This window comes from Lissotriton helveticus, chromosome 7 (genome assembly GCF_964261635.1).
Source record: "Lissotriton helveticus chromosome 7, aLisHel1.1, whole genome shotgun sequence".
NCBI lineage: Eukaryota > Metazoa > Chordata > Amphibia > Caudata > Salamandridae > Lissotriton > Lissotriton helveticus.
The window spans coordinates 812,512,281-812,531,610 of record NC_136068.1 but is presented as its reverse complement, the minus strand read 5'-3'; the positions used below and the strand labels follow the sequence as shown (position 1 = coordinate 812,531,610).

Sequence of the window (19,330 nt, the reverse complement as noted above, 5' to 3'; positions counted from 1 at the left end):
TTGTAACCTCCCATGAGGACTGGTCCTTTTACTTCTGATGTTACACAGTATGTCTTATTTAGTCTGTAAGAACCATGTTCGAGGCATGTGGGCTGCTGAATTCATATCTTAGCATAAATCGCCGCCTAGTGTTGGGTCCGGATGATTGCACCTTGTTGTCTTGGAAGAGTCTTCGAAGTATCACGAGATAGGTGACTCCTCCCTTGGACTACAGTGCGCATGGGCATCCACTCCATCCTTAGATTGTTTTTTTCCGCCATTGAGTTTTTAATGTTATTTCCTATACTCCAACTTCGGAACCGAAACTAACTACTTTCTAAGGCCAAAAGGCCTTCGAACTCGACGGTATTGTTTACGCTCGGTACCCCTCGACTCCATGAAACTTTTCATCTTGATCCGCTTGTCGACGCGGGCCGTTGGGCCTTATCGACGCCACGTGCGACTTTTGTCGATGGAAAGGAGTCCATTTCAAAGGTGCCCACAATGCCACTCCAAATTCCCGCATACTGACAAGCACACAGTATGCAACAAGTGTTTGTCACCTGAACACAAAGAAGAAAATTGCCCAGCGTGTGCCCAATTCCGAATCAAGAAAACCATCGGGAATCGACAGGCGGCCAGGCAAGAGATGCAGAAGTCGGCACCGGAACCGGAGAATATCTTCGAGGACGAACAAGATCTTCCCGAAGACTCCGATCTAGAGATCGTCACGGTTGAGGACCAATCTGACTCTGGTGACCAGATCACGCCGGGGCAAACTGTGAGTACTCAGCCCCCCACTCCACTCATCCCAAAAAAGAAGGCTCCGGTCGAAGCATCGCCGAAAGGCCTTAGCCAAGATCGAGATATTCCTTCGGAGACCCCACCTCTCGGCTCGGCTCCAAAGCCTAAACACACGCCTTCCGGTAGCCCAGGCCCGAAGAAAGACATCGAGCCAAAAAGAGCTTTCCAGCCAAAGGTCGTCGAACCGAAAAAGCTGGTCGACCCGAAAAGCGCAGAACATAAGAGCGTGGTCCACCCAAAGGTCATCGACCCAAAGACGAAGGTCGTCGATCCGAAGGGCGTACACCCAAAGAAGGTCGTCGAGCCCAAGAAGCCCTCGGAACCGAAAACCTCGCAACCGAATAAGGCCGTCGAGGCCAAGAAGGTCGTCGATCCTAACAAAACAGACTAACCAAAAAAGGCAGCTGATCCTAAAAAAGGGGCCGATCACACAAAAAAGACAATCGACCCGAAAAAACCCTTGCTTTGGACAAAAAACGTACCGAACCAAGAACTCCCATTGATCCGAAGGCCGTCATCGACCCTAAAAAGGGCGCTGATCCAAAAAAGGACGCTGAAAAGAAAAAAGGCGTCGAACCAAAAAAGGTTACCAACCCGAAATCGGCCGTTGAGCCCAAAGGAGCTCCAACACCAAAGGCCCTCGAGCCAAAGACTCCAAAACAAGTCAATAAACAGAAGCCTTCGACGCCAAAGCCACGGACTGTCGAGGAAGAACTCTTCCATCCAGATCCGGTGACTGAAAGCAACCAAAATTATATATAGACCCTAAAACAGGACACGTGGTAGTTTACCACCGAAAGAAGAGGCCCTTACCACAAGACACTCCTTCTCCCTCAAGACCTTTTTACTCCTCCTCCTTTCTTTCCTGATATGCCTTTTGTACCTTACTCTCCCACACATTCTGATTACAATGAGGGAGAGGACATGGGGGAAGATCCTCAGTACACTTATGAGGAACCAGGGGATCCTGATCCACAAGATGATACATGGGATGACCAAAATGATCCTGACGAAGTGCAACCCATCCCAGACACTTCCCCATACCCTACAAAACCGTCGCCTACAGCCGACACTATCATGTTTAATCAGCTTATAGACAGGGCAGCAAAATATCACAATGTTGACATGCATACTGACCCTATAGAGGACTTTTTATTTGACACTTTCCCCACTTCTGAGAAAAATGTCAAAACACTTCCTATGCTTAAATGGGTCCTAAAGCACGCCCCAGACATATATAAAACAACAATTGCCTTTAGATTCATTAGTAGTTGCAAATGCTCGTAAAAGGGCTAACTCACAGACAACAGGAGATGCTCCCCCTCCTGATAAAGAATCTAAAATTCTAGAGGCCTCAGGGAGAAGGGTCGCTTCACAAGCTGCAAATTCATGGAGAATTGCGAATACACAAGCTCTTCTAGCGAGATACGACAGAGCACACTACGACCAGCTCAAAAGTCTCATGCAACACCTACCAGAACCTTTTAAGGCGCAGGCTAACGACCTCATTCAGGAAGGCAAGTTCATTACCAATGCCTCCATCAAATGTGCGCTAGACGCAGCCGATACATCGGCCAGGTCTATCAATACCAGCGTTCTACTGCGCAGACACAAAAATACGTATACAACAACGCTGTGTTGGTCCGGACGGACAACACGACAGCCATGTATTACATCCAGAAACAGGGAGGGACTCACTCTCTACAGCTTTCTCACCTAGCGCAGAGCATATGGAGGTGGGAAATTCCAAAGAACATTTTTCTCCTAGCAGAACACCTGCCAGGGAAAGACAATCGAATAACGGATCTGCTAAGCCGACACAGTCAACAGATACACAAGTGGAAGATTCACCCTCAAGCTCTCCAACCATTCTTTCAAAAATGGGGGCATCCAGACATAGATCCGTTTGCCACAAACGAAAACTCAAAATGCCAGTACTTTGCCGCCAGGTTCCCACATCCGTTGTCACAGGGCAATGCGATATGGATGAACTGGTCAGGCAGATTTGCGTACGCTTTTCCACCAGCCCCACTGATTCCGCTAGTGGCACGCAAACTACGTCAGCAGTCACTGACAATGATCCTGGTTGTTCCAACATGGGCGAGACAACCATGGTACACAACATTCCTAGAACTCTCCGTGGTTTCACATCAAAGACTGCGTCTATCGCCACATCTTCTAACTCAGAACCATGGAGAAATCAGGCAACCAGATCCCAATCAACTGAACCTAGCGATCTGGCTCCTGAAGTCTTAGAATTTGGATATCTCAACTTGCCTCCTGATTGTATGAACATTATCAAAGAGGCAAGACGACCAACTATGCAGCCAAATGGAAGAGATTTGTAATTTATTGCAATAATAACGAAATCAATCCATTAGACGCTTCCATACAAAACATTATTTGTTACCTGTTGCATCTACAAAGATGCAATTTAGCATACTCTTCTATAAGACTACATCTTGCAGCATACCTGCAGAACAGACAACACCTGTCTCTGTTCAGAGTTCCACCAATCAAAGCTTTCATGGAAGGGATTAAAAGGATAATCCCTCCAAAACATCCACCTTCACCAGTCTGGAACTTAAATATAGTACTTACCAGACTTATGGGACCTCCTTTTGAACCACTCCACTCAAGTGAATTGCAATTTCTAACATGGAAGGTGGCATTTTTAATTGCCATCACTTCACTCAGACAAGTAAGTGAGTTACAGGCTCTAACAATTCAGGAACCTTTCATGCAAATACATGCCAATAAAGTAGTACTACGTACTAACCCCAAGTTCATGCCAAAGGTCATATCCACTTTCCATATCAATCAGTCCATAGAATTGCCCGTTTTCATCCAAAACCCGCAGTCAGTAGCTGAGAGAGCCTTACATACACTAGATTTAAGAAGAGCTCTATTATATTATGTTGACAGAACTAAACCATTCAGGAAAACAAAGCAACTGCTTGTCGCTTTTTCACCGCAACATAAGGGTAACCCCATCTCAAAATCAGGAATAGCCAGATGGATAGTTAAATGCATTCAAATATGCTACCACAAAGCTAAACGCACTCTTAACAGTTCCCCCAAGAGCACACTCTACGCGCAAAATGGGGGCATCCATGGCTTTCCTAGGAAACATTCCACTAGAAGACATCTGTAGAGCAGCTACATGGTCTACCATACACACTTTCACTAAACACTATTGTGTAGATGTGCAATCAAAGCAGCAAGCTGCTGTAGGCCAAGCTGTCCTCAAAACTCTTTTTCAAACTGCTGCAGCTGGAGCAGGCGTCCACCGCTAGAGGAGATACTGCTATACAGTCTATGCTAAAATATGAATTCAGCAGCCCACATGCCTTGAACGGAAAAGGCTACTTACCAGTATGCATCTGTTCTTGGCATGTAGGGCTGCTGACATTCATATCGCCCACCCTCCTCCCCGGGGCCTGTCGCAGCTGCAGGATTTTCTTTGCATGGCCATCTTTTACTTTTCTATACTCCATCTTTGCCACAATGGCGAAAAACAATCTACAGATGGAGTGGATGCCCATGCGCACTGTAGTCCAAGGAATGAGTCACCTATCTCGTGATACTTCGAAGACTCTTCCAAGACAACAAGGTGCAATCATCCGGACCCAACACTATGCGGCGATCTATGCTAAGATATGAATGTCAGCAGCCCTACATGCCAAGAACAGATGCATACTGGTAAGTAGCATTTTCCTTTCTTTAATCAGTTTCTCTTACTGCAGACACAACATGCTTTCCTGCAACATTCAGCGCACCATGCACGCTTTTACTTTCCAAGTAACCCGAGACAATGGTGGCAGCTTCTTGGAAGTGAAATCGGTCTGTCATTTACAAGAGTTTGAGCTATTGGCATTGTAATGACAATGCCTTTTATTTATCTGTTTTGATAATTAGCAGGCATTGTCATTTACAATGCCAATAGCTGAAACTCTCTCAAATGCGAGACCTATTGCATTGCAAATGCTTGTCTTATTTCTTTCTGCGAATCACTTGTTCTGGGAAACAGGCAAGTATTCCTCTTGTATATTCCTACTTAATGTCAATATTGGATGAATGCTCCTTTCTCTGCCTTGTTTACCTCCTTTCTTAGTACGCTACTTACTCGTTTATTGTACTATTCTCCTTGATTCTTTTGTTCTGGGAGTAAGGCGTTTTATTTGTCTGGGATTTAGGCGAGAATTCCTATTGTGTATTCTTACTGTTTTCAATATTGGATTTATGTCCTTCCCTCCTTCCTTTGTAAAGTGCTCTGATATCCTTCGGGATCTTGTTTGCGCTATATAAAACTCTATGAATAACAAGCATTTAACAATGCAATGGTATCGGCATTATTAAAGGTAGAGCTATTGGCATTGCTCATGATTTTTTTTTTAAATCATAAATAAATGGCATTGTCATTTACAATGCCAATAGCTTAATCGCTCGCATATGCATGACCTATTGCATTTACACCCACACACACACACACACACACGCACACACACACACACAGCCACCCACACAGTCATTCACATAGAGCCACCCACACACACAGCCACCTACACAGAGCCACCCTCACACACAGAGCCACCTACACAGAGCCACCTACACAGAGCCACCCTCACACAGACAGAGCCACCCACTCATAGAGCCACCTACAAAAAAAGCTATCCACACAGAGCCCCCCCCACACACAGCCCCACACACACACAGCCCCACCCCCACACAGTCCCCCCCACACACACACACAGAGCCCCCCACACACCCACAGCCCCACCCCACACAGCCCCCCACACACCCACACACAGCCCCCACACACCCACACACAGCCCCCCACACACCCACAGCCCCACCCCCACACAGCCCCACCCCCCACACACACAGCCCCACACACGCCCACAGAGCCCCACACACAGTGCCACAAACACAGCGCCACACACACACAGAGCCCCCCCCACACAGAGCCCCCCCCACACAGAGCCCCCCCACACAGAGCCCCCCCACACAGAGCCCCCCCCACACAGAGCCCCCCCCACACACAGAGCCCCCCCACACACAGCCCCCCACACACAGAGCCCCCCACACACAGAGCCCCCCACACACAGAGCCCCCCACACACAGAGCCCCACACACACAGAGCCCCACGCGCACGGACAGAGCCCCACGCGCACGGACAGAGCCCCACGCGCACGGACAGAGCCCCACGCGCACGGACAGAGCCCCACGCGCACGGACAGAGCCCCACGCGCACGGACAGAGCCACACACACACGGACAGAGCCACACACACACACACACACAGACAGAGACACACACACACACACACACAGACAGAGACACACACACACACACACACAGACAGAGACACACACACACACACACACAGACAGAGACACACACACACACAGACCGAGACACACACACACACACACAGACAGAGACACACACACACACAGACAGAGACACACACACACACAGACAGAGACACACACACACACAGACAGAGACACACACACACACACACACAGACAGAGACACACACACACACACACAGACAGAGACACACACACAGAGACAGAGCCACACACACACAGACAGAGCCACACACAGAGCCACACACAGAGCCACACACACACAGACAGAGCCACACAGACAGAGCCACCCACATTCCACTACAAGGCTATCACATTTACTGAACCGAGCCCTGAGGCTTTCACAGTCTGCACAAATTGATTCATTACAATATGAGTGCAAGGCTAGGCTACCTGATAGCTTGCTCAGGGTAGCCGGTTGGGCACAACAGCCCCCTCTTTGTCATACTGTCCAAATGGCAGAGAGAACAGTCATTGGCAGTAGTGTCTGTTCCTGTCTCACCAGAGCTCATACCCATGTTTCTATTATGCATCAGGCCCTTGCTTGCTGTCCTCTCTCCGTGACCTCAGACTGACCCACAGTTTGGAAAGGCATATCCATGCTGACCGCCTGCAGCTACTTCTACTCCCTCCCGCAACCCCAGCCGGAAGAAAATGGCACTCGAGGGCTGTGTGGTTACTACAACTTGTGAATCTACTAATCTACAGACACAAGTTATTGTTGGGACTACCTCTCCCTGCCAGACTCACTCTCACAAGAGACACGAAACTGACACTTTCGAGAGAGGCCACGAACTGAATGAGCATATTCCCATCACACTGAAAAAGGGGTGATATGCGCTGGTGGGCAGTGTGAGGAGGCTTGCACTGTCATGGAAGAAGCAGAACAACAGGAAGCACACAATACCTCTCCCTGCCAGACTCACTCTCACAAGAGACACGAAACTGACACTTGCGAGAGAGGCCACAAACTGAATGAGCACATTCCCATCAGACTGAACAAGGAAAGGCAGGTGTGATCCTAGGAGTGTATTGTTTAATAGAAAATCCACAGGATACAAAGAATAGAGAGAGCGAGTGAGGAAAGCAGTAGAGTTTAGAGAATGACTGCATTTGGACGTTGGAGTTAGTTAAAAGAATCAGGAGACACGGTATCCTGGGCATTAAAAAAGGATCAGAGCATCGAGTTTGCCAGGGGGTACGAGGTCTTGAATATGTGCAGATTTAATCAGGAGCCGGGAAGGCCACAGATGCCACTCGAGGGTGTCCGCTGGCAGGTCGGGGAAGGGGGATTCAGGAATTATGAGGGTTATCCTGACGGGAGCCCATGCTGGGATCAGCAGTGTTGAAAGTCATGTATAAGGTGGCCAATCATGGCAAGTATGTTCTTGGTGAAAAAAAGCTGGAAACAGGGCGTCTAGTAGGGGTCGAGGAAGGCGCAAGGGATCTTGGAGTGGGTCAGGCAAGGCGAACACTGTCCGTGCGGAGGTCAAGACAGGGCAGAACGGTTTTTGGAGGTCAGAAATCGAAGATATTTTGTGGGAAATTTGGACTGGTTCTGAAATAAAACCATGGAGGGCACATTGTGGGTACGGGGCTTTGAAGAAAATGAGAAGGATGTATCTTACGGTCAGAGTAAGCTTCCGTTATTTCTAAAGTGCGGGAAGGGGACAGAGTGTTAGCAGTCTAACTACGGAAGGGGATAGGCACAAGCAGCACACTGTATTGAGAACCCGTTAAGGGGAAGTGGATGTCGAGGAGTGCGGGGGGTCTACTGGCGGACGACCGCTCTGGTGGCTGTCAGTGGGCAGCTGACGCTGGAGCGAGGATGCCACTGCAGCAGTCGAATGCACTATCCGATGCTGCCTCTCGTCTGCCAAAGGTGGCTGTACCCGTTCCCGAAGGGCCGGGGGGTCGGCCCTCCATTGTTCTGCGTCCTCTCAGTCGCTGACGCTGTGGCGCCCGCGTGGGCACTGGGAACAGGCTCTTGAGGTCCCAGGGTGTCGGGGGCACCCTCACTGCATCAGCTCAGAATGCCAGCTGCGCTAACACTTTGCCTCTACCTGCAGCTCCGCGCGGACAGCGCATGTGTACGCATGCGTGATGACCAGCCTCTGCTTTCGCCTACGTGGCTCCGCCTCCACTTCACTCGCTTTCGCACAGCTAAAGCAGCAGTGACATCAGCGACGCTGATACCGACACAAGGCTGGTGGCGCCCGGACAAAGCTAAAACTACCATATAGTAGAACTGATAGCAGGAAATCATTGACACCGTGGACCCAGCGAAACGCTGATAGTGGAGCCCTGACACCAGGGAATCACGAACGGCAACTCCGAATGTCAACACAATAACGTAATCCTAACTGAAAGGCAACGACAGTTCTGCCGCCAACGTAGCGAAGGCACAGGAACCGAGTTACAGCAAACTCCTCTCCTACAGCAAAAGAGCTGTCCTTGCTTTTATTCCCTAAATTACAGCAGCGTGCATCAGTTTGCTCGTGTCGGTGATGCTTTCCCGAGCATAAATGGACTAACCCTGAAGATAAACACGTATTTAAACAAGTTTCCTGGTGTCTGTGTGAGTAGCTCCGGGAGCGGGTGCGGGGACGGAGACACGGACAGCGAGAGGGGGGGCGGGAACGGAGACACGGACAGCAGGAGGGGGGGCGGGAACAAAGACACGGACAGCGGGAGGGGGGCAGGATACAACCACACGGGACCGGGACGCGGAGGTCTTCAGAGGGAACCGGGAGCGGCAGCACTACGTCCATCCCGGCAACAGAGACGTTAGCAATGACGAAAAACATCCCTGTAAAAAAAAAAAAGTAAACGCCCACAATGGCCCACCTCTGAATGACGAAAAAAGGGGCGGGGCTTAAAAAAAGCAAGAAACGCCCACGAATCTGCTCAAGCCGGTGACAGAACTGAGTGACACACATCTCCTCCAATGGCTATCCTTCATTTATGAAGCTAGCCAATGGAAGAGAAGGCGGGTTCAAGCCCCAGTACTGGGGAAACATAAGATCTCGGCAATTCAGGAACCTTTCATGCAAATACATGCCAATAAAGTAGTACTACGTACTAACCCCAAGTTCATGCCAAAGGTCATATCCACTTTCCATATCAATCCATCCATAGAATTGCCCGTTTTCTTCCAAAACCCGCAGTCAGTAGCTGAGAGAGCCTTACATACACTAGATTTAAGAAGAGCTCTATTATATTATGTTGACAGAACTAAACCATTCAGGAAAACAAAGCAACTGCTTGTCGCTTTTTCACCGCAACATAAGGGTAACCCCATCTCAAAATCAGGAATAGCCAGATGGATAGTTAAATGCATTCAAATATGCTACCACAAAGCTAAACGCACTCTTAACAGTTCCCCCAAGAGCACACTCTACGCGCAAAATGGGGGCATCCATGGCTTTCCTAGGAAACATTCCACTAGAAGACATCTGTAGAGCAGCTACATGGTCTACCATACACACTTTCACTAAACACTATTGTGTAGATGTGCAATCAAAGCAGCAAGCTGCTGTAGGCCAAGCTGTCCTCAAAACTCTTTTTCAAACTGCTGCAGCTGGAGCAGGCGTCCACCGCTAGAGGAGATACTGCTATACAGTCTATGCTAAAATATGAATTCAGCAGCCCACATGCCTTGAACGGAAAAGGCTACTTACCAGTATGCATCTGTTCTTGGCATGTAGGGCTGCTGACATTCATATCGCCCACCCTCCTCCCCGGGGCCTGTCGCAGCTGCAGGATTTTCTTTGCATGGCCATCTTTTACTTTTCTATACTCCATCTTTGCCACAATGGCGAAAAACAATCTACAGATGGAGTGGATGCCCATGCGCACTGTAGTCCAAGGAATGAGTCACCTATCTCGTGATACTTCGAAGACTCTTCCAAGACAACAAGGTGCAATCATCCGGACCCAACACTATGCGGCGATCTATGCTAAGATATGAATGTCAGCAGCCCTACATGCCAAGAACAGATGCATACTGGTAAGTAGCATTTTCCTTTCTTTAATCAGTTTCTCTTACTGCAGACACAACATGCTTTCCTGCAACATTCAGCGCACCATGCACGCTTTTACTTTCCAAGTAACCCGAGACAATGGTGGCAGCTTCTTGGAAGTGAAATAGGTCTGTCATTTACAAGAGTTTGAGCTATTGGCATTGTACTGACAATGCCTTTTATTTATCTGTTTTGATAATTAGCAGGCATTGTCATTTACAATGCCAATAGCTGAAACTCTCTCAAATGCGAGACCTATTGCATTGCAAATGCTTGTCTTATTTCTTTCTGCGAATCACTTGTTCTGGGAAACAGGCAAGTATTCCTGTTGTATATTCCTACTTAATGTCAATATTGGATGAATGCTCCTTTCTCTGCCTTGTTTACCTCCTTTCTTAGTACGCTACTTACTCGTTTATTGTACTATTCTCCTTGATTCTTTTGTTCTGGGAGTAAGGCGTTTTATTTGTCTGGGATTTAGGCGAGAATTCCTATTGTGTATTCTTACTGTTTTCAATATTGGATTTATGTCCTTCCCTCCTTCCTTTGTAAAGTGCTCTGATATCCTTCGGGATCTTGTTTGCGCTATATAAAACTCTATGAATAACAAGCATTTATAATGCAATGGTATCGGCATTATTAAAGGTAGAGCTATTGGCATTGCTCATGATTTTTTTTTTTAAATCATAAATAAATGGCATTGTCATTTACAATGCCAATAGCTTAATCGCACGCATATGCATGACCTATTGCATTTACACCCACACACACACACACACACACACACACAGCCACCCACACAGTCATTCACATAGAGCCACCCACACACACAGCCACCTACACAGAGCCACCCTCATACACAGAGCCACCTACACAGAGCCACCTACACAGAGCCACCCTCACACAGACAGAGCCACCCACTCATAGAGCCACCTACAAAAAAAGCTATCCACACAGAGCCACACACACAGAGCCCCCCCACACACAGAGCCCCCCCACACACAGCCCCACACACACACAGCCCCACCCCCACACAGCCCCCCCACACACACACACAGAGCCCCCCACACACCCACAGCCCCACCCCACACAGCCCCCACACACCCACACACAGCCCCCACACACCCACACACAGCCCCCCACACACCCACAGCCCCACCCCCACACAGCCCCACCCCCCCACACACAGCCCCACACACGCACACAGACCCCAAACACAGCGCCACACACACACAGAGCCCCCCACACAGAGCCCCCCACACAGAGCCCCCCACACAGAGCCCCACACACAGAGCCCCCCACACACAGAGCCCCCCACACAGAGCCCCCCACACAGAGCCCCCCACACAGAGCCCCCCCACACAGAGCCCCCCCACACAGAGCCCCCCCCACACAGAGCCCCCCCCACACAGAGCCCCCCACACACAGAGCCCCCCACACACAGAGCCCCCCACACACAGAGCCCCCCACACACAGAGCCCCCCACACACAGAGCCCCCCACACACAGAGCCCCCCACACACAGAGCCCCCCACACACAGAGCCCCCCACGGACAGAGCCCCACGCGCACGGACAGAGCCCCACGCGCACGGACAGAGCCCCACGCGCACGGACAGAGCCCCACGCGCACGGACAGAGCCCCACGCGCACGGACAGAGCCCCACGCGCACGGACAGAGCCCCACGCGCACGGACAGAGCCCCACGCGCACGGACAGAGCCCCATGCCCACGGACAGAGCCCCACGCGCACGCACACACAGACAGACACACACACACACACAGACAGAGACACACACACACACACACACACACAGACAGAGACACACACACACACAGACAGAGACACACACACACACACACACACACAGACACACACACACACACACACACACACAGACACACACACACAGACACACACACACACACAGACACACAGACACACAGACACAGACACACACACAGACACACAGACACACACACAGACACAGACACACACAGACACACACAGACACACACAGACACACACAGACACACACAGACACACACAGACACACACAGACACACACAGACACACACAGACACACACAGACACACACAGACACACACAGACACACACAGACACACACAGACACACACACACAGACACACACACAGACACACACACAGACACACACACAGACACACACACAGACACACACACAGACACACACACAGACACACACAGACACACACAGACAGAGACACACACAGAGACACACACAGAGACACACACACACACACACACACACACACACACACAGACAGAGCCACACACACACAGACAGAGCCACACACACACAGACAGAGCCACACAGACAGAGCCACCCACATTCCACTACAAGGCTATCACATTTACTGAACCGAGCCCTGAGGCTTTCACAGTCTGCAGAAATTGATTCATTACAATATGAGTGCAAGGCTGGCTACCTGATAGCTTGCTCAGGGTAGCCGGTTGGGCACAACAGCCCCCTCTTTGTCATACTGTCCAAATGGCAGAGAGAACAGTCATTGGCAGTAGTGTCTGTTCCTGTCTCACCAGAGCTCAGACCCATGTTTCTATTATGCATCAGGCCCTTGCTTGCTGTCCTCTCTCCGTGACCTCAGACTGACCCACAGTTTGGAAAGGCATATCCATGCTGACCGCCTGCAGCTACTTCTACTCCCTCCCGCAACCCCAGCCGGAAGAAAATGGCACTCGAGGGCTGTGTGGTTACTACAACTTGTGAATCTACTAATCTACAGACACAAGTTATTGTTGGGACTACCTCTCCCTGCCAGACTCACTCTCACAAGAGACACGAAACTGACACTTTCGAGAGAGGCCACGAACTGAATGAGCATATTCCCATCACACTGAAAAAGGGGTGATATGCGCTGGTGGGCAGTGTGAGGAGGCTTGCACTGTCATGGAAGAAGCAGAACAACAGGAAGCACACAATACCTCTCCCTGCCAGACTCACTCTCACAAGAGACACGAAACTGACACTTGCGAGAGAGGCCACAAACTGAATGAGCACATTCCCATCAGACTGAACAAGGAAAGGCAGGTGTGATCCTAGGAGTGTATTGTTTAATAGAAAATCCACAGGATACAAAGAATAGAGAGCGAGTGAGGAAAGCAGTAGAGTTTAGAGAATGACTGCATTTGGACGTTGGAGTTAGTTAAAAGAATCAGGAGACACGGTATCCTGGGCATTAAAAAAGGATCAGAGCATCGAGTTTGCCAGGGGGTACGAGGTCTTGAATATGTGCAGATTTAATCAGGAGCCGGGAAGGCCACAGATGCCACTCGAGGGTGTCCGCTGGCAGGTCGGGGAAGGGGGATTCAGGAATTATGAGGGTTATCCTGACGGGAGCCCATGCTGGGATCAGCAGTGTTGAAAGTCATGTATAAGGTGGCCAATCATGGCAAGTATGTTCTTGGTGAAAAAAAGCTGGAAACAGGGCGTCTAGTAGGGGTCGAGGAAGGCGCAAGTGATCTTGGAGTGGGTCAGGCAAGGCGAACACTGTCCGTGCGGAGGTCAAGACAGGGCAGAACGGTTTTTGGAGGTCAGAAATCGAAGATATTTTGTGGGAAATTTGGACTGGTTCTGAAATAAAACCATGGAGGGCACATTGTGGGTACGGGGCTTTGAAGAAAATGAGAAGGATGTATCTTACGGTCAGAGTAAGCTTCCGTTATTTCTAAAGTGCGGGAAGGGGACAGAGTGTTAGCAGTCTAACTACGGAAGGGGATAGGCACAAGCAGCACACTGTATTGAGAACCCGTTAAGGGGAAGTGGATGTCGAGGAGTGCGGGGGGTCTACTGGCGGACGACCGCTCTGGTGGCTGTCAGTGGGCAGCTGACGCTGGAGCGAGGATGCCACTGCAGCAGTCGAATGCACTATCCGATGCTGCCTCTCGTCTGCCAAAGGTGGCTGTACCCGTTCCCGAAGGGCCGGGGGGTCGGCCCTCCATTGTTCTGCGTCCTCTCAGTCGCTGACGCTGTGGCGCCCGCTTGGGCACTGGGAACAGGCTCTTGAGGTCCCAGGGGCACCCTCACTGCATCAGCTCAGAATGCCAGCTGCGCTAACACTTTGCCTCTACCTGCAGCTCCGCGCGGACAGCGCATGTGTACGCATGCGTGATGACCAGCCTCTGCTTTCGCCTACGTGGCTCCGCCTCCACTTCACTCGCTTTCGCACAGCTAAAGCAGCAGTGACATCAGCGACGCTGATACCGACACAAGGCTGGTGGCGCCCGGACAAAGCTAAAACTACCATATAGTAGAACTGATAGCAGGAAATCATTGACACCGTGGACCCAGCGAAACGCTGATAGTGGAGCCCTGACACCAGGGAATCACGAACGGCAACTCCGAATGTCAACACAATAACGTAATCCTAACTGAAAGGCAACGACAGTTCTGCCGCCAACGTAGCGAAGGCACAGGAACCGAGTTACAGCAAACTCCTCTCCTACAGCAAAAGAGCTGTCCTTGCTTTTATTCCCTAAATTACAGCAGCGTGCATCAGTTTGCTCGTGTCGGTGATGCTTTCCCGAGCATAAATGGACTAACCCTGAAGATAAACACGTATTTAAACAAGTTTCCTGGTGTCTGTGTGAGTAGCTCCGGGAGCGGGTGCGGGGACGGAGACACGGACAGCGAGAGGGGGGGCGGGAACGGAAACACGGACAGCAGGAGGGGGGGCGGGAACAAAGACACGGACAGCGGGAGGGGGGCAGGATACAACCACACGGGACCGGGACGCGGAGGTCTTCAGAGGGAACCGGGAGCGGCAGCACTACGTCCATCCCGGCAACAGAGACGTTAGCAATGACGAAAAACATCCCTGTAAAAAAAAAAAAAGTAAACGCCCACAATGGCCCACCTCTGAATGACGAAAAAAGGGGCGGGGCTTAAAAAAAGCAAGAAACGCCCACGAATCTCCTCAAGCCGGTGACAGAACTGAGTGACACACATCTCTTCCAATGGCTATCCTTCATTTATGAAGCTAGCCAATGGAAGAGAAGGCGGGTTCAAGCCCCAGTACTGGGGAAACATAAGATCTCGGCTGTGTGACACTGCTGCGCAGTGTACGCTAGGCCGAGCCCTAAAAATAAATATCTTTTCGCATAGACCATTGTGTTTGTTTGGCCAAATATCATTCTGTCAAAAATACTAAACAGGTTGCCCTCGCTCTTCTTGAAATCATCATCTAAAGTGCCTTGAGATGACAGAGCGTTTTATGTGTGTAGAACAGCTAACCCTGGTCTTTAAAGGTAAACTTGTAACCATAGAAAGTTATGTTCCAAAACTCTTTCACTCCAACAACTTTAACTAATGGCTGCATTTGGTGTTATTGCTCATTCCTAATGTGTTCAATATAGTCATCATGACAGGACAAGTTCAACTACTGACTGTAATTTTATTTCCTCTCTTGAAAACCCCTGGTCATCTGGCAGCAGCAGAACCACGTTGATGAGTTTAACTCTTTTACAATGCAGTGTTTGTGAGGGTCTGAGGTTTAGAGCAGATAGGTACTGTGGTGCAAGGTCTTTATAACTGTTGGTAAAAAAGTATGCTGGCAAGATAGATAAGCTCATTGTTGTGATCTGTAGGTCGTATTTTCGAATTTCAGCAAGGTCGACTCATTCATCCTTCTGTGTTCGGCAGATTGAATGCAACAAGCCTGTTTAATGAGAAACCTCTGCACCGCATTATAGATCCCAAGGTGATTTCACTAGGTAGTTCAGTGCACCTAATGGGATTAGGGAAGGCTGCCTAGCGGTTGCAACTCTTTTTTTTCTTCAAGATGTTCATTAATGATTTGGAAACAATCACAATAAAGAACCATTGTTGATTGCCCAATGGAAGATGAAGAGTCCCTGAGGTTCGTCTATTGATGATGCGATGTGCTTGGCCTGGTCTAAAGTGCTCTACAGTATGTATTAAAGTATTTTGCCATATAAAAAGTTTTGCCCCATATGAGGGTGAGATAAAGCTCTACTAGTAGGGAGGGTTGTTTGGACTAAGCCATGTTTCTTTAGATCTGACCTCCCTAAGTAAACAAACCTTAAATAAAAGAAAATTGCTGCAGATATAGAGATGGTGCAGAGGTTAACTTAATCTTTAAATCCAGGATGGCCCTAACTACATGTCTGTGGAATGACTCCCAGGCTCTGAAAGTTCGTTGTATTAAAATGTCCACTTCCTTGAACGCAGCTTTAGCCCAAAAACAGATTAAACATTTTGTTTTTGCAGTCGTTTTTAAAACATTTTTTAAAGAATCTTTTTATTAAACCAAAGTCAGCGTTACATTGTCATGATCATACATTGAGAATGAATTACTTGTTCTCAATAACCTCTTCAGTCTAACGTGCATTTCTTATTATAACTCGATTGGCAGAAATCCTAAATCCCAGTCCGCCCCATGCGTAGGTGTCCTGCTGCCCCTAAACCCCCTTTAATCTTTCCACCTTTGCCATATTTTACCCCATTTCTTCGGGCAGCCTTGGCTTTCATAAATCGTTCGTTCTGCCGTACTGCACCAGTCCATATATTTTTTCCCACTGAGAGACCAGAGGTGGTTGGGCTGCCCCCCATGTTCTGGCAATATTCCTTTTCCCGACCATTGCCGCCACTTGCAGCCATAGTTTTGAGTAATTAGGCCATGTCAGTTCTCCCGTCACACATAATATATGCCACCTAGCATCTGTCGGGACCTGTTGTTCGAGCACTTCCGTGAGAATATTTGCAATTTTAGTCCAGTATCTCTGTATGACCGGGCAATCCCATAAAATGTGAAATAACGTCACTTTCTGGGTGCACCCTCTTTGGCATTCCTCTATCGGGATCCTACCCATTCGGTGCAACAGTGTACTAGTGTAATAGGATCTGTGTAGGATCCGCAGCTGTATTATTCAGAATCTAGCCCTGATTGCAACCTCTCTTGGACTCTGCACAGCTTCGGCCCAGTCATCATCCTCTAATAGTCCTACATCTGACTCCCATGCCTCTCTCACCTTGGCTAATAAGTCTGGGGAATTGTTTTTACTATTGCTTTTGCAATCTTGTTTAAAAAAAAATGTTTTTACAAAATTTGTCTCTAATAATGCACCAATCTGCTCCTGTATCCAAGATGATCTACAACACTTTTGGTTAATTTTCCTCTGGTACAAAGCTTTATGTGGTTATAACCATTATTTATTACATTCTTTACTGTTACACTGAAATACTGAGATCAGTATAGTGCTATTTTGTACTGCGAGATTTATAGTTCTCACCTGATCAGTAATGGAAGAGTTATGCCCGCAATTTCATGTGAAATCCCGTGGTGTGAAGCTGAACAAAGTTAATTGCAAGTATATTATTTTAGATTTAAAAGGGTGAGAACGGTCCACAGCAATTTTTACTTGTTTAAAGGTGCAACTGTAAAGGCTCTTTTCAGTCAAATGTTTGTTAATATTTTGTATAGAAAACATTTTACTGTCCGTCATGTATGTATTAGTGACCTGTATGTATGTTTAAAGGAAGACATTTCTGAAATAAACAATATGATTGTTAAACTTTATTGAAAAGTCCTCTCCATGCATTTCCAGTTCCATCTTGACCTGGTCCGGAGTTTGATTTTCATTAAGGGTGAAATAACACCCTGAAAATGTATTTATGACATTTAGATGCTATCTGGAAATGTCAATCCACAAAATCGGATCTTGTGGGCTATCAAACCTTTTAATAGTGGCAATCAAAACATATATGCCCTGAAATGGGTCTTCAGAATCTGTAAGGCCTGGCTCTAAAGATTCTAATGACTCTTAGATTTACTTCCTTTTGCAAAAATAAAAAAAAACATTCTTCAGTGGCTATTGTTTTGTCTTATAATCTGTAGCAATAGCTAGAAAAAATTAAGTCTCAAATGCTGTTTTCTTTTTACTTTTGCAGGACATGAAAGTTATGATTCACTACGTGAAAAACATATTGAAAAAGAGGTCTCTCATAACCTGGACAAAGAATCTGGTAACAGGGATGACGACAGTCAGCCTTCCAAGACCATCCAGTACAAGACTGCAGAAATGGCGGATGCAATGCTTGGCACAGAGTTTGACAGTCAGTATCACTTGCCACTCTCTATGATTCCTGGAGGTTCCAGAGATGTGTATGAGAATGAGTCTGAGGAGGGCACCTGTGAAGCCATAATTGAGGGGGATGAATGCAGAGCCCCCGAGAGCATCAGTACTTCCGATAAGCTTGCTGCAGGTGATCCACTACCTGAATCCTCGCAGGCGAGCTCTGCAAAAACTGAAGAATCAAACACCACAGAAAGCGCCAAAAGCCCAAAAGTCAACTGTGAAGAGAGAAACACTACAGCCATAGACACCTTCACATTGCGGATACTAAATGTTTCACAAGTAAGTTCCTTTAGGTTTGTTTATTTTTCCATGCACGCTAGGCGCATTTTAAGTGTACTAAATGCATAATACTTTACATTTTGTGATGCATTGAGGAAATACATTGATACAGTTAGGAAGGAGTGCACAGGAAAGGCAGCAGAGCAAACTTCCTCCTTTCTTTGATTTTTATCAATAATTCGACCACAGTAGTCCTGAAAATGAGTGACCGATGCAACTGTGCAGCAGGAGACTTGATTAAATATTAACTTGCTTTCATTAACGTAATGCATCACCGTATTTGCACTGTTTAACAACTTATTTCTTTTATTCGCAAGGAAATGGAGAAACCATTACACTACTTCCAGTTTTGGGGGTGTTCCACTCCGTTTGCTAGTTTGAAGACATGTTTTTTCCTGCCTAATAAGTGTATATTGGTAGCCATTTTCAGAGTCCTAAGCTACGTGCAATAGGTTTATAGCTACCCATAAACATGAGAATTTGTGAATGTTCACCACTAGTGTGCATTTGTCTCCATGCTGGAAGGTCCACAACTACTTGCTATTGAGAGGCTTTAGAAATTTGAAAGAATAGCTATCATTTACTCCTCCCTCTAAGATCTGTTAAGAATATCATAAATGTCCCATGTCTCAACATCATTTCCCATTTCATATAAAAATCACATCCTGTCAATTTGAATGTAATTCAAAGTGTGAGCGTACAAAAATAAAGAAAATCGAA

At 47.9% G+C, this 19,330-nt stretch overlaps 1 protein-coding gene and 1 long non-coding RNA gene across 2 annotated transcripts in view; one reads left to right on the top strand and one right to left on the bottom strand.

Annotated features, from left to right (window-relative positions):
* Window positions 1-19,330, bottom strand: part of LOC144769225 (uncharacterized) — a 341,045-nt gene that overhangs the window by 11,987 nt on the left and 309,728 nt on the right. The gene's annotated exons all lie outside the window — the stretch shown is intronic.
* The window catches only part of TXNDC15 (thioredoxin domain containing 15), a 69,221-nt gene that overhangs the window by 18,923 nt on the left and 30,968 nt on the right, over window positions 1-19,330 (top strand). Inside the window, exon 2 of the mRNA XM_078653262.1 lies at window positions 18,144-18,610. Within this exon, the coding sequence (XP_078509388.1) occupies window positions 18,144-18,610 (467 nt within the window). The remainder of the gene's footprint in view (window positions 1-18,143; window positions 18,611-19,330) is intronic.